Below are 16,592 nucleotides of genomic sequence, written 5' to 3'. Positions count from 1 at the left end.
GTCTGAGTCAGTAGCGCACACTGTCATTGAGGGTTTTAGTGCTTGTCTGTGATAGCCTCAGGTCTTATTTCAAATCTTTTCTCTGTTCTGTAAAAGAAAATGAAACAAATAGAGATGGAGTAACATGTAACTTTAATCTCTTCATAAGTCATGCACCATTATGTTTAATAGCTAAATGAAGTAGCCCAGAGCAGTATTTAAAATGGCTGAATAAAACTACTTGAATTAAACCAGCAACTGTTTGGATTTCTAGGTATGCTTCACCACTTGCTTAGTTCAATCTTGAAGTGTTTTAACTATTCTGTGTTCTGTAACATGTTATTCACCTACAGTAATAACAGTGTAACCTGGTTTTGTCTCTATCTATGCACTAAAGCAACTAAACATCTCTCAGCCCGAAGAAAATAACATTATGGTAAATGTCTCTTACATGCTCAACTTGCTGCATGTAAAATGGCTAAAGGTTTGTTGGCCTTCTGTGTTCATATGTTCTTTTACAAAGTGTTTCCTCTTGCTATCCATCTCTAGTGGCCTTAATTGTCATATCAAATATTTGGAATGGAGAACAGAATCAATATTCCAATTTCTTAGAGTCCTTACTTTATATTAAAAAAAGGGGGGGGAGGAGTACTACATCGATGACTCATGGCTCTGTATTGTTAAATTGTCCTTGTCAGACTATCCAATAATCTAAAGTGTACACAATACTATAGCTTTGTTTCCACAACTTTACTGATGTCAGAAAATTTATGTACCAATTTCAAATTTTTTTTACTATTGAAAAATTAAGTGCAATTGTGGGAAAACTGAAATGCATTATTTGACTTTCCCCATAGTTTTTTGTACAGGACCGTTTCAGGGTAACTGCACCTCATACTACTTTATGGTGTCCTTGAGGGCACCCCAAACCAGTCAAAAGCATTACAGAGAACATGTCATAAAATAGTGTCATAAACACAAATTAAATTTACCAGGGATTACCCATCATCCAGTGGGTGTGTACATGTTTTGGTTCAGAGTTTTATCCACAGTCAGTGCAGGTTGACCCTTCATACTGTTTTCTGGGGGAAGAGGGATGTTTGCTCACCTCTTGAACCCAGTCCAAGCCAGTATATATAATTGTCTGGGTAATATTTCTATGGATTTCCATTAATTACCTCCTAATGATTCCAGATTTCACAGTAAACCCACCCAATGAACCAGGAACACAGATATAGTTATACACACATGCACACAGACATGTATTGTATAACAGTTTATGAGCAACCTATGTGCCCATAGCATCTGATTAGACTCAGACGTTGTTTGAATTATCATAATAAATAATCTCAACATCATAATCTTTGTAGTTTCAAAGCTATCAGAGTCTCTTCTCTATCACAGTTGGAATAAACTGTAAATCTAAATATTTTAGGGACTTTCTTGTCTTTGATATCAAACTAATTGTGCAAACAATTGAAACTATGAATATTGCAAAATGATCATTGGGCTAATTTAGAAATAACAATTGTAAGATACTTGTTGCAAAGATTTGCAGATTCTTTCTCAGCCTGGAAAATATTTACACAATTTTTAGACCAGAGTGTTAGTATACTAGTCAAAATTTCTTCTGTAGAACATGCATAGTATTCTATGATGATTCCTCATTCTGGTGATGGTGGTGTCCTTGGTCTGTACAGCATCTGGTACTATATGGCATTGATTTTCAATGGGGCCTGTAATACAAATCAACGCTGAAGTGTTAAAGATTCCATCGCTGATGGACAGTGAATCATTAAACCAAAATAATCTTACCTCTAGTTATAAAACTAATGAAGTCTTTGGGTCATAATTGTATGTTTTAACCACAACTTTGACAGTGTTAGTATGGCTTTCCAAAAAACTTCTAATTTCAACATCATAAACTAAAGAAAAGCTGCATTGTGAGGCAGACTCCTGTTGTAGCTGTATTCAGTTTAATATTAACTTATTATTGAGATGTCACAATAGAATTTTAATCAATTGTCCAGTTGACCGAAATTGTCCAGTTTAATGCAAATCCTTGTGGAGGCCGCAACCAATAATGGAATTAAGATGGCAAGAGAAATCGCTTGTGTCAATTTCCCAGTTTTATATTAACATAGCTTTGTCTAGTAGGCTCTTGTGAAGGGTGAACATATCTTCCAGTTGATCAATATTTCAATCTTAGCGAACCTTAAAGTATTCATAACTAAATTTAAAAATCTTTTATTTATAACTTGCAATAAGTAATTTAGGTTGTTGTTTAGTTTGTATCCATTTTCCAAGTAGTTACATATTTTACATTGTAAGAGCTTCATGTTTTATGGACAAGTTCCCAATTTGGAGAACTTTTGGATTTTCATCACTTGTGCTCTGTAGAGTATCCACTTAAGTTTATAATAGCTCTATAACCTCACGTAATGTACGTAATATAGTGCTGTAAGTATACAGTTTAAACTGGAATTCTTTATTTTGTTTAAAGAATGCATTACATTTTCTTGACTGAACATAGTTCATAGCAAAGGCCTTCATATGGGTGCAATGAGTCACAGTTGTCTACTCTTTAAAAACTTTACGTCTTCGTGGGGGGGATGCGGGGGCAGAATTATTAAAGAACACACAAGTATGGCTTTACTATGTTAAAACCACTCTCTGCTGTTCTAAATGTCTGTCTTAACTCTTAATGCTGACAAGATTTGGGCAGAGGAAGTGACAAAAGTAAGTAAACAGTTAAACTGCAGCATTATGAAACAATTACTTGTTTGGTACAGTGTAATAAAGGGTGTTCGGTGTTCTTGTAGTTAATACACTGTTGGCAGTCATTCTGCAGTATTGCATTAACTATTTAGCCTCTTGCAGAGACCTTCAGATACCAGTAGTGAAGTGAGGTACATCGTTAGTATAGTGTTTAGGAGTAAACTTGGAATTTGAAGAAATACTGTTTCTAAGTAACCATTGCCACCATGTGACATTCTTGTGGCAAGATATAATATGATAAGCCTGCAAGTAACAAGACAGTAGTTAATAGTTAATTTCTTAGGATATTATCTTATTGTAAACACATCACAGTAACAAATTGCATTGTAGATTTTTCTTGAAGGATTTTGTGAGACAATTTAAAAGATGGACGTTCAACTGTCAGCCTCCTAGTACTCAAATGGGGAACTGATACTGCAGAAGTAGCAAGCTCATCTGAAGGAGGGTGAAAAAAGGAGAAGCAGTGCTAGCCTTAGCACTCTTGGGTGGGCCTGCAAAACAACTAATTGCCTGCAAATGGAATGGAATGCAAGACAAAACCATAGGCTGACAAGATACTTCGAGACTTCACTTGACTTACCAGAGGCTTGTGTCTGCCTTCTGTTGGATTTTAGCGCGCACACAGTGCTATCATAAACACTATCAAACTGGTTCCCCTTTCTTTCTGTATGGCAAAACTAAGAAGCAAAGTCTTAAGAAGTCTGAGAGTTGGGAGTAGAACATCAGAGCTTGTTGCCAAATCATGCTGTTCCATACTATTGAACTACCATTCTGTGACAGGAGGTTATACAGGCTGCTACAAGCAGCTCTCTGGGGGAAGCTGGAGACTAGTCATAGTGCAGTTGGCAGCAGCCTGAACGGCATTCCATCACCAACTAGCAGAGAAGTGGTCTACTCTAGAGAGCTATCTTGGATCCCAGAAGCCAATTCTGGGGGACTGAGTTATGTGTATCTAAGGAAAAATCCAATGGCAACTTTTCAACGCTAGCTATTGGCTTATTTGTTTTCAAATCTTAACAGAGAGGCTAGAAACTCTGAATGCCTTATTAGGTTTGTAAAGTACCTATCTATTGCTGTAAGTGCTGTCGGGTTTAAAGAATGAAAAAGTAATAAAACCAGAGACCACCCAGTCAAATCCTCCAATCTATAGCTCGTGCCTCCTTTCGAAGGCCCAGTAGATCAATCTAAATGCATTTAGATTGATCTATCTTCCCTTTATTGAAAGCCCGGGGATGGAGGGTAGTCTGATTCATAAACTAATCTCTAAATCAAACGGTAACTTCTGTTTGAAATAGCTTTATCATTAGAAATAGATCTCCAGTGTTGCTTTTAAGACTCTAGATGATGGAGAATCACTTAACCACTAGAAAAACTAATCTTTTATAGATATAATTGCCTTGAAATAAATCACAAATTTTTTTTATTTAAAGTTTGCATTGGTCTCGTTCAGTTTCTAACCATTGGATCTAGTTATGCCTGCTTCTACTAGCTTAGTCTGTCAAATCTTTCCCATTTAGGTAGGCATGTGTAGATGGTGATTGTCACCCCTTAACTTTCTCTAGAGTGAACTTAAATAGACTGAACTTCTTTAGTCTCTTACTGCAAGGCTTGATTTCTAGACCTTGAATTAGTCTTGTAGCTCTTCTGCATCCTTTGCAATTAACCTTCTTTTTTGAAGTGTGGCCTGCACTGGACGCACTATACTCTGAGTCAACTGGTTATCTATCAATAAGCTTTTCAGCCCAGAAGGCTTACATATCCATGGTCTGAACTGAGGTGGAGAGCAGGTATCACGTCAAGGGCTCTTCATGGCAAGACCGTGACAGTCACCTGCTACTTCCTATTCAAACAGGAGGTTTCACTGACTGGTTGCAGTTCTACACTGAGGGACAGGGTAGCCTAGATTTACATTTCAAGGCTTTTTCCTTAACCCTTTTCAAAAACAGGGGTGATAAGGTTACAAGTTGCATGAACTCAGAATGTCAGTTGTGCATGTATACAAGTTTTACCCCAGGAATATAAATGGTATGCCATAATGCTACACTTGAATCAGCAGCAGTGAAAAAGGGGATGAGGCAATGCGTGGGAAGATCAGGGAACTAGAGATCTTGGAGCATGCCATTACAACCTCCAATTCAAGGAACCCTCTACATATAGCAAGTAAGCTTGACTTAAAAAGCAGTGGCACTTCCAAAGGCCCTTCTGTCTGGTGAACTAATTCAGTGTGCACCTGTTTAACACAGTTGTACAACTTCTTATTTTGTCTTTAATGAACTTGGTATGGGAAGGAATCTGTTTTATTTTCTCTATCATTAAAGTGGATAATTTGCACTCTGCAGTGTTTCATTTAAGTATCAGCCTTGCTACAACTTCATATCTGTATGTGTTTTTAAAACAATCACCTGAAATTTACTGCAAGTTGAAGTACGAAAAAGTAACTTTTGTAAAAACTGAAGACAATTAACTAGTTTTCCCATCCAGTGGGAAACTGTGTAGAATGCAAAAGCAGGAAATGGAACTCTTCCTTTTTTTTTTTCGTCTTTCAATCTTCCAGTTTCTCCCCTGCGCCAAAAAAAAAAAAAACAAAAACAAACCACAAACACCAAAATAAAGCACACACAAACCCTCCTATTTTCCTTCCTGTTCTTAAACAGCTCTTTCCGAATGGCAGGCCATGAGTTCATTGTGCTGGTGAAGTCCTGACTTCTGAAGCAATAAGCGTCAACACTTCAGGCATAAGAATTTATAGTAAATGTCTCTGCCGTTTTCTCTGAAAGTAAAACTGCTTGTTTGGGCGGGAGAGGGAGAAGTAAGAGAGCTTGTCCTGAAAGACTTCTGACAGAACAAGTTCTAGTGGACTCATGCTGTCCATTTGGTACACTCTGCACAAAGTTTGGAAAGTTAATATGAATTAGCTTGTGTGCTAAATATCACTGTATACTTCATTCTCCACAGCTTTTTCAGTGTCTTTTTTAAAGCAATTTCAAAAGTGGCTGTAAAAACTTAACCCAGAAATACTTTAGTTCCATAATTCTTCTGTGCATATTCCTTTGAATGAATCACTTTTGTGTTCCCATGGAATTTTCCATAGTAGAATGCAGAAATATAGACTTCGGTAAAATGACATGCAAGAAAAAAAGTCGTGCAATTTGGGTGGTATTGGTTGCTCAGAACAGTATGGAATTCAGAATGACTTGTTCTTGTGTTAAATGAGACCCTCTATTGTTAATAGATCATTTTAGACTTGTTCTAAAATGGCTAATAACTGTAGGCTAACTGGCAGCATTAGAGCAATCCAGGAATTTGAAAGATTTGTAAAAATAAATATTACAGTGTTGTATATGAAGTCTTAAAGATGTTCTGCTGTTTGGTGGCCTAATTCATTTTCTAGTCTAGCAGAGAAGTTAAAACATCAGACTGTGGGACTAAATCTAAATTTCATTTTCTCCTTCAAGATCTTAATTTTGAGGCACCCATGGATCTGGATAGGTAGACCAAACATAAAGCTTGGTGACTAATAAAACATTCTGTTAAAATTTTGGCAAATAGTCTCATATTTGCAACTATTTGAAAACACGAAGTAGCTGTAATCTATTTAGTATTGTAGAGCATGAAAGCAAAATTGGGCCCTAATCTTGCAAACACCTAAACATGTGCTTTACTGCATGCATATGAACGGTCCCATTGGAGTCCATGGAACCACTTAGATGCATAAAGTTAAGCACCTGTCTGTGTTTGTAGGGTCAAGGCCTTCCCATAGAAACTGTAATCACTGTTTTAAGCTGTGCTGTACAAACTTCTAATAAGTTTATACTCTTCAGTCTGAACAGGATGTACGAATAACTCAGAGTGAATTTGACCGTCAAGCAGAGATTACCAGACTGCTGCTGGAAGGCATCAGCAGTACACATGTGAGTATCTAAATTTGAAGAAAATGAATAAAATTAAGACCCTCTTTAAAAACAAAAAAAAAAACACTACAGGAAGTTGCTTGGAAATGCTTTTAAAATGCTAATTTTCCTTAACACCTTAAAATGTGTTAAACAATACATACCCATTTGAATCTCAACTTCTAAGCTGTAGTTGCTGTCCAGCTAACTTAACTCTGGTCTCCCCAGGGCCCAAGGTGCCCAAAGAGTCTCCTCTACAGAAGCTTAGAGGAAAGTAAGAAAAGTACCACCACCAGACCCACCCTGTATTGAGGCTACACATTACAAAATTACTCTATACTACAATAACTCTTTAATTGGGCAGAGAATTAAGAATGATGGGCATCATGCAAGTATCCTATCTCTCAGGCCTGAAAATGTTGTTTCTAGAGCACTAACATCCCAATGATCTTGTGAGTCTGGGTCCTGAATTTGTGGTGTTCCCCCGTCACCTCCCCAGTTCAGGGTTGCCAGTGATGCTAAGCTACCAAGCCAGCCTTTTTAAATGCAGGTATAGTATTCTTCATATGCACTAAAAATTTGAACCCTTCATTATATTATAGGCACATCATCTTCGCTGTCTGAATGATTTTGTTGAAGCTCAGATGACCTATTATGCACAATGTTACCAATATATGTTGGACCTCCAGAAACAACTCGGAAGGTAATAAAACTGCGAAAGCTTTTTTTATAGTTACAAAGCTTTGTGTAAGGACTTGTTTAGAGGTAGGAAAACTTGCACTGCTATAACTACATTAATGTAGTTATAGTGCTGCAAACCTCTAATGCAGATGTGCTGCACTGGTGCAAAACAAGGTTTGTACCAGTGTAACGATGATGATGTTGTTGTTGGTGGGTGGTGGTGGTGCACCAGTGGAGCAAAAATCCCAAATCTGTAGATAGAGCCAATGCTGCGAAGCATAAAGTGAGACGGAGACTTTGCGGAGTCTGTAATGTGATCACTTCTGGTAGAGATCTAGAGGATTCCTAGCAGTATACTGCTAACTATTCTACTGTGTTGGTGATGTTTCATTCTAGCAAACAGCTATCAAATGCAGTGGAGACCATTGTACTACTTGTAGATACATTAGCAAGTTAAGTGTTGATGTGCAAGACCTTAAACTGATTTGAGAGAGGTATTCTCCAGAGTTAGAGCAGATTACTAGTAAAGCAATTTACTATGGGGAGAAATACATTTCATAATATGAGAAGCTTGATGGGGAAATTAATAGTAGCAATTGAGTAGGTAGACTACTTGCCTAGAGTCTGGATAGCTTAAGCTTTTTTTAAAAAAGCAAGTGGAAGAAACCATCTGTTGCCTAAAAGACTCGTTAATTTGATGTGCTCTGAATTCTAAAATGCTTTAAAGAATTGTACTGTATGCTGATTGATTCCATACATTCCCTACAGCTCCCTATTTCAAACCCTTTGTCCCAATCAGAATTTTTCTGAAACTATGGTGTATGCCAGACCCCTTTATTAAATGGAGAGCAAACTTTCTGGAATCAATGTCCATGTGGAGGTTTACTCCGAAATAGCTATTCCCGAATAATTATAATTTTATCTTGTATATAATAATTATTCGGGAATAGCTATTTTGGTATATTTCAAGGTGTAGACACGCCCTAATTGGATAATTTCTATTAACAACCTCTTCCTTACTAAAAGAAAAGGTTCTCTTTTGCAGCCACTTGTAAATTGCAAGCTGCTTTATCTAGAACTCTTAGCACACCTGCTGAAACACATTCTAACGTACTCAGTGGCTGGAATTTTATTTTTTTTTTTTTTGGGGTGGTGGTAGTGGTAACTGAATTTTACCATTTTACCATTAACTTGCCTTATCAAAACAAACATAGAAATAACTGGCATTTGAAACTAGTATCTCTTAAAATTTGAAGCAGTGTTATAATTTGCACTAACTCATTTATAAGTTTTGTTGTTGGATTCTAAATGCATATGTTGTATGGGGGCTTCTAAAACAACAAGCGCAAAACATACATACAGTAGAATCTTAAAGTTACGAACTGACTAGTCAACCACACACCTCATTTGGAACTGGAAGTGTGCAATCAGGCAGCAGCAGCAGAGACCAGAAAAAGCAAATGTAAACCCTTTTTTTTAAAAAAAGGGAAAGTTAAAGATTTTACAAGGTACGGAAACTTTCTGTGCTTGTTTCATTTAAATTAAGAGGGTTAAAAGCAGAATTTTTCTTCTGCATAGTAAAGTTTTCAAACTGTATTAAGTCAATTTACAGTTGTAAACTTTTGAAAGAACCATAATGTTTTGTTCAGAGTTACGAACAACCTACATTCCCGAGGTATTCATAACTCTGAGGCCCTACTATATGAGGCGTTCTATTTCTCTATATAGATAAGGCAAAGCTTATGCATTCCTTAATGAGAGGGAGAGTGTAGTAGCTATAGCAGGAAAAACTTAATACTCCGGAGTGTTTTCTTGACTTATCACTACCTTATGTCACTTAAGCCCTGTGCCTCATTTCTTCCACTTATAAAGTGCTTGTGCTAGTTATGAACAAGTTAAGAGGTTTAATATCTGTAAAACGCATTGAGAGCCTCCATGAAAGATGGTACACTAGTATAAATTAAGTAACTTGTATACAACACGTATCGCAGAATCAAAAGTTGAAGAGAAGCTACGTGAGAATAAGGGCACGGATTTCTGGATATCTTAAATTTTTATGATAAGTCAAATGAAGTGTTTTTGGAAGACTGTTCTGAGTATCAGCAAATGACAAGAGTACAGACTTCAAGAACTAGACTGTGATCTATAGAAAGCAAATAGGACTTGCTTTAAACATAGTAGTTTTAACCTAAAGAAGATTGTTCCTCTTAACTAATTTCTTTGCCTAGGCATGTACAAATGCTTTTATTTTTAGCATGTTTTTACAAACTGTCTATGTTCTTGGAAGTATGTCAGTGTGGTCTTGAAACTTGGCCTTAACTGTATCTCCATAGTCCTGCCGATGCTCAGTCTATGGCTGGAAAGTTTCTCAAACTGCCCTATGAAACTTGCATCTGCTACTCCTGTGGGGATTTTGCAGAAAACAGCCCCCCTCTGCAGAATTCCTGTGCTTCCCTGCAGAAAACAGCAGGGAAGCAAAGGGAAGCCACCGGGAACGGACTACCATGGGTGAAGATTTGGGGGGCTGACCGCTCTGACGAGCCCCCTATACTAGGACCCCCACCCCACTGAACCCCAACTAGCTGCACCTGGACATCAAGCCTCACTCCTCCAACACTCATGCCCTCCCACTGAGCCCCGCACACTAAGACCCACTCACGTTGAGCCCCTTTCCCTACACCCAAACCCCCCTGCTGATCCCCAACTATCTTCACCTGGATCCCCTGCAGAGTCCCCTTGCTCCTTCACCCAGAACCTTCCTCCCTTCCCCCACCCATGAGCCCCTGTACATCCAGATCTCCCACGGAGCCGCCTGCACCCAGATTGCCCCGCACAGAAACCTCTTACCACACACCTGGATCCCTCCACATGAAGTCCTCCACACTTAGATCCTGCTGGGCTAAGCCTGTCCACCCACACCTGGTGCAGAGGGGCAGGGCCTCAGGGTGTTTCTGAGGCAGGCCCAGCCCTTGCACTGTGTCAGGATCAGGTGCAGCTTTGCTGCCAAGTCCCAGTACCAGGGAAGGTGGGGGCTTCAGGGTGATTTCCCACCTCAGTGCAGCCAGTGGCCTGTGCTCCTCATGCTGGAGCCACATTTATTTATTGACACATAAAATTGGAAGAATTTTTAATTTTTGCACAGAACTACCACAAGAGTAATCTACTTGACTTAAAACTATAGTGGTGGTTAAACCAATTCCTGTCCTTCCTGCCATATATCTTGGACAAGGAAGTGTCCATTGTACTAGTCATGGAGTGTGGCACGACAGTTTCTTGAGTTGTACTTTTCACACTGGATAGGGCCCTACATTTGTAAATAGATGGGGCATAGCTGCTGATTGCTCAGAGTAGGTAGATGAAGAGGATATGTAGACCACTGGGCGTGTGTACTAGCTGAGTGACCACTGGAGTGCTGTCAGATATAGGCAACAGCCAGACTTTCTGCAGAAGCAGGCTGCCAAGCAAGAAGGGCAGATGTCCTAGCTTAGTTTTCTATCTTGATTGAGGAGCTGAAATTATGTTCTTGTTTGGGTATGTAGTTACTCTGGAGTTTGCAGCCAGTATATGCAAGTTCCAACTTGAATTGTGAGATGCTCACAGTAAGACCCCAGCTCTTAATTTTCCTTGAAATCCCATGAATGCTATTCTGTTGTGAAATAAAGTAGGCAGAGTAAGGGTGAAGTCTCTTCCCCACATCAGGAGAGTGAAAGGGGTAGCACCAGTGGGGTTTCCAGCCTGTGTGGGAGGACTGATGGAGGTGGGGGGGGAACTGGGGATCTGCAGCAAGATGTCTGAGCAAGAGTGGCTGGAACACTTTGTACATAGACTGTAAGGGGCGTAGTTGGGGGGAGGGTATGTGAGGGTGAGTGGGGCAGAGTGTGGGGGTTTGCACAACAATGGCTTCCAGGGTGTGTGATTTTTAATGGGCAATATATTCTCTTGTCAGAGAAATTGCCTGCGTTGTAAGTATTCCTGTTCATGTCCAATAGCTGGATGTTTTATTTGCGAAACTGATAAAACCTATCATTCATGAACAATGCTTAGTAGCTAGCTCTATCAGCTATAATGGTTCTGCTTGTGAAATCCATGAATCAAAGGTGATTCCCATTTGGGGCGTTGACAGATGCAACTGGCATGAAGAGAACTATACTTCAGACTTCAAGGAAGTAATAAGCTCTCACAATGTGTAGTGCCAGTTAGACAGTTGGTAGGAAAGGTCACAGGGTCATATAATTGAAACTCTTACTATAGTGATGAAGACTTGCTTCCATGTGTTGAAATAATTCAGTCAGTGGTCATCTTGTTTTTCCACAGCTTTCCATCTACCTTCCTCTCTAACAATAATCAGTCTTCCTCAACCCCAGTGCCAAGTGTTTCTGCTTCCTCAGTCTTGGCTTCTGCCTCTGCTTCATTGCCTTCAGTAAGCAATTCCGTAATTACTTCAGGCTTCAGTGAACTGAAAGCATCAAGTGGCAGCAGGAAAGCCAGAGTTCTCTATGATTATGATGCTGCAAACAGCAGTGAACTATCCCTTCTTGCAGATGAGGTAAGAGGTGTTTTTTCTAAATAGCATAGTAATTCAAAACCAGTATACTCATGACTAACAAGTTTAAATGTCTTAAATACTATTTTAAGAAACTTGTGTATTCAACATAGAAATAGTGACTTAAGTTTTCTGGAGTGGAGGCTAGAAACCTCTCTGTGTAACCTAATGCAGTAGCTCTCAACCTTTCCAGACTACTGTACCCTTTCAGGAGTCTGATTTGTCTTGCATACCCCAGGTTTCACCTCACTTAAAATCTGCTTGCTTACAAAATCTGACACAAAAATACAGGTTTCACAGCACATTATTACTGAAAAATTGCTTATGGTCTCATTTTTACCATATAATTATAAAATAAATCAATTGGAATATAAATATTGTACTTTCATTTCAGTATATAGTATATAGAACAGTATAAACAAGTCATTCTGTGTATGAAATTTTAGTTCGTACTGACTTAGCTAGTGCTTTTTCTGTAGCCTGTTGTAAAACTAGGCAAATATCTAGTTGAGTTGATGTATCCCTTGGAAGACCTCTGTGTACCCCTAGAGGGTATACATACCCCTTGAGACCCACTGATCTAATGTATCAGAATTTCATTGTCACTGAAGTGCCCGGTACTTCCATATCCAAATATCATAAAATGGGGATAACTTCTGTGAGGCAGGCACAGTAAGTGTTTATCTTATGAGTTAAGCAGTTGGGGTTCAATTCTGCCATCCCTTTTCATGTTATATAATATCTCCCTCCATTAGTACCCATTGGTGTTACCACTGTAATGACCGAGTCATTAAATTCTGCTTGGGTTACACGCAGGGATGGGTGCACAAGCACAGAAGCTTGGTTTCAACAGAGAACTTGGAAAGAAATGACACAATTGGGCTTTTATTTGACAATAAAATCTATTAAAGTGCTAATTAGCATTATAGGCTGGGATATTAATGTAGTAGGGCACAGATTATCCAACAAATTCTTGGGAATGCATTGGAGACTTTTTATTACAGAAGGTGGAGAATGGAACTAGGTCAGAGGCTATTATGGGTTCGATTCTGACAAATGGGGAGTAATTAATTGAGAATCTGAAGGTGGAAGACAATTTGGGTGAAAGTGATCATGAAATGATAGTTCATGATTCTAGGGAATGGTAAGAGGGGAAAACAGCAGAATCAACGCAATGGACTTCAAGATAGCAAACTCAGAGAACTGGTAGGTAAAATCCAAAAGAAAAACAAGTCTATGTGGGGAGGCAGAGTTTGAGAGTTGGCAGCTTTTTAAAAAGACATTATTAACGGCATGAGAGCAAACAATATCAATGTGTAGGTAAGATGGGAAGTATGGTAAGAGGCCATCCTGGCTTAACCAATTAATCTTCAATGACCTGGAACTCAAAAAGAGCCATATAAATAGTGGAAACTTACAAAGGATGAATACAAAGAACCCCACAAGCCTGCAGGGACAAAGTTAGAAAAGCCAAGGAACAAAATGAGATTAAACTAGGTAGGTATATAAAGGGTAACAAAAAAGCATTTTACAAATACATGTGAAGCAAGAGGAAGATCAGGGACAAGGTAGGCCCATTACTCAATGAGGAGGGGAAGCCAATAACAGAAAACACAGCAATGGCTGAAGTACTAAATGCCTTTTGTTTGTTTTTAACCAAAAAAGTTGTTAGTCATCAGACAAACATAAAGACTATCAATGTAAATGGAGTAGGATCTCAGGTTAAATAGGAAATGAACAAGTTAAGAATTACTTAAGTCTGGTCTACAGTATGGACCTATATCAGTTAAAAAAAAAAAAAAATTCACACCCCAGAGCAATGTAGTTATACTGATGTAACCTCCCATGTAGAGCGCTATATCGGCAGGCAAGCTTCTCCTCTCGGGGAAGTGGACTAAGTATGCTGATGGGAGAGCTCTCTCCCATTGGCTTAGTGACTTCATTCAAGCACTAGAGCTGTGTTGAAGCTGCACCGATGCAGCGTTTTAAGTGTAGACATGCCTTTAGACAAGTTAGAAGTCTTCAAGTCAGCAGGGCCTGATGAAATACATCCTAGGATACTTAAGGAGCTAGCTGAAGAGATTTCTGAGCCATTTAGCTATTATCTTTGAGAACTTGTGAAGGATGGGAGAGAGTCAGAGGACTGAAATAAGGGCAAATAAAATTCCTTTGTATTAAAAGGAGAATAAGGACAACCCAGGGAATTGCAGACCAGTCAGTTTAACTTGACTACACAGAAAGATAATGGAGCAAATAAAGAATTTGTAAGCACCTATAATAAAATGATTTGTCAAGAACAAATCATGTCAAATCAACGTAATATCCTCCTTTGACAGGGTAATAAGACTTGTGGATAGGGGGAGGTAGCAAGTATCGTCTACTTTAGTAAAGCTTTTGATACTGTCTCATATAATCTCATAAGCTAGAGAACTATAGCCTACATGAACCTACTATAACAGGGATGGGCAAACTTTCTGGCCCAAGGGCCACATTTGGGTGGGGAAATTTTATGCAGGGCCATGAGTTGGGGTTGGGGTGTGGAAGGGAGTGCGGCATGCAGGACGGGGCTCAGGGCAGGAGGTTGGTGTGCAGGCTCTGGCCCAGCACCTCTTACCTCAAGCATCTCTGGGGTGGCAGCAGCGCTCAGCAGGGCTAAGGCAGGCTCCCTGCCTGCCCTGGCCCCATGGCACTCCTGGAAGTGGCCAGCATATCTGGCTCCTAGGGTGGGGTGGGGCAGGTGGCTCTGCTGCATGCTGCCCTCACCTGTGGGCACCACCCACGAAGCTCCCATTGGCCAGGGTTTCCTGCGCTCCCCTTCGCTAGAGGCCGCAGGGATGTGGTGCCGGCTGCTTCTGGGAACGGCGCGGGGCCAGGGCAGGCAGGGAGCCTGCCTTAGCCCTGCTGCACCATGGGGCTGGCAATCCCACGGGCCAGATTGAAAGTCCTGATGGGCCAGATCCAGCCCGTGGGCCATAGTTTGCCCTCCCCTGTGCTATAAGTAGGTACACGACTAGCTAGAAAACCATACTCTGAATAGGCTTCAGAGTAGCAGCCGTGTTAGTCTGTATTCGCAAAAAGAAAAGGAGTACTTGTGGCACCTTAGAGACTAACAAATTTATTAGAGCATAAGCTTTCGTGAGCTACAGCTTATCAATGGCTCGCAGTCGAGCTGGAAGGGCATATCGAGAGGGGTCCTTCAAGGATCTGTTCTGGGTCCAATTCTGTTGAATATCTTCATAAATTATTTGGATAATGCCATAGAGAGCACACTTATAAATTTGAAGCTGAGAGGGGTTGCAAGCACCTTGGATAACCAGATTAGAATTCAAAATGATCTGGACAAACTGGAGAAATGGTCTGAATTAAATAGGATGAAATTCAGTAAGGACTAATTCGAAGTACTACACTTAGGAAGGAATAAGCAGTTGCACAAATACAAAATGGGAAATGACTGCCTAGAAAGAAGGAATGCAGAAAAGGTTCTGGGGGTTTTCATGGATCACAAAGTAACACTATTATTAAAAAAAAAAAACAAAAAAAACCAAAACACAAACATAATTTTGGGATGTATTAGCAGAAGTGTTGTAAGCATGCATGATAAATAATTCTACCACTCTACTTAGCACTGATGAGGCCTCAACTGGAGTATTGTCCAGTTTCTAGTGCCCCATTTAAGGAAGGATATGGACAAATTGAAGCAAGTCCAGAGAATAACAAAAATGATTAAAGGTTTAGAAAACATGACCTATGAGGAAAGATTGAAAAAAAAAAAAAATTGGGTTTCTTTAGTCTGGAAAAGAGAAGACTGAGATGGGACATAAGTTTTCAAGTGTATATAGGTTGTTCTTTATTGCCAGGAATATTTATTCTAGGTCAAATGTTAATGGTGTATTTTTGTTTTTAGGTGATCATAGTGTACAGTGTCCCTGGTATGGATTCAGACTGGCTGATGGGTGAAAGGGGAAATCAGAAGGGCAAAGTGCCTATTACTTACTTAGAACTGCTAAACTAAATGGCTGGCTTGAATAAAGACTGCCAGTTACAGTGACACCATATTTATATACAATTAACTTTATATAAAGCAGGTTTAAGTGTCTTCCATGTTATTGGCTTAAGGGATAAGAATACCAGTCATCAGAAACTCTTCTGCCAGTATTGTTGCATGGTAAATACTCTGTTCAGATTTAATTTGTGTTTAAAGCTTTTATTTCATGTGCCAAGAATGTTTCCTACAGAATTGTTTCTACTGACGTTTTCACTAATACCAAGCTTCTACTTTTGAGTAATCTAGACTGAAAGCAGGAGGCACTGTTTTCTACTGAATTTTTCATTAATGGCAAGCTGCTTTCCTCGCATAAAATAAATTTATTGTGAATTGATATCAGTCTGACTCCAGTTATTTGCTCAACATAGTGAATAGCCAAAAACCAGGTGTTAACACTTAAAAAATGAAACTATATTTGTCTCTAGTTCTCCAACGTGGTATATTGAATAGGAACTTGTTGACATTTGGGGTTAACAATTAATGATAAAATTAAAATAAATTTTAAAATAAATTGAGTTCCTAGTTGAAAACCCAAGGCTTTATTTTTTAATTTCTTTTTATGTATAATTTTTTTTTTAAAGTAACACTTCCAGAAAACCCTGCTTGGTGTTTTTGTTTTTCCCTCGTGCCAAAGCTTTAATAAAGCAAACATATGAACCAACTGGCTTATTGCAGT

General features: G+C 39.2%; 1 protein-coding gene across 6 annotated transcripts in view; it reads left to right on the top strand.

Annotated features, from left to right (window-relative positions):
• Window positions 1-16,250, top strand: part of SH3GLB1 (SH3 domain containing GRB2 like, endophilin B1) — a 32,926-nt gene extending 16,676 nt beyond the window's left edge. For 3 of the 6 annotated variants that reach the window (XM_043520543.1, XM_043520547.1, XM_043520545.1), the window contains 6 exons: window positions 377-463; window positions 2,695-2,718; window positions 6,579-6,668; window positions 7,250-7,350; window positions 11,643-11,874; window positions 15,776-16,250. In XM_043520543.1, the coding sequence (XP_043376478.1) occupies window positions 377-463; window positions 2,695-2,718; window positions 6,579-6,668; window positions 7,250-7,350; window positions 11,643-11,874; window positions 15,776-15,883 (642 nt within the window). In that variant the 3' untranslated portion in view covers window positions 15,884-16,250. The remainder of the gene's footprint in view (window positions 1-376; window positions 464-2,694; window positions 2,719-6,578; window positions 6,669-7,249; window positions 7,351-11,642; window positions 11,875-15,775) is intronic. The other 3 variants (XM_043520546.1, XM_038412362.2, XM_043520544.1) reach the window with 2 other exon arrangements.
• Window positions 16,251-16,592: the final 342 nt, after the last annotated feature.

This window comes from Dermochelys coriacea, chromosome 8, assembly GCF_009764565.3.
Source record: "Dermochelys coriacea isolate rDerCor1 chromosome 8, rDerCor1.pri.v4, whole genome shotgun sequence".
NCBI classification, from domain to species: Eukaryota; Metazoa; Chordata; order Testudines; family Dermochelyidae; genus Dermochelys; species Dermochelys coriacea.
Note: the sequence above shows the minus strand (reverse complement) of the source record. Positions and strands in the feature narration are given on the sequence as shown.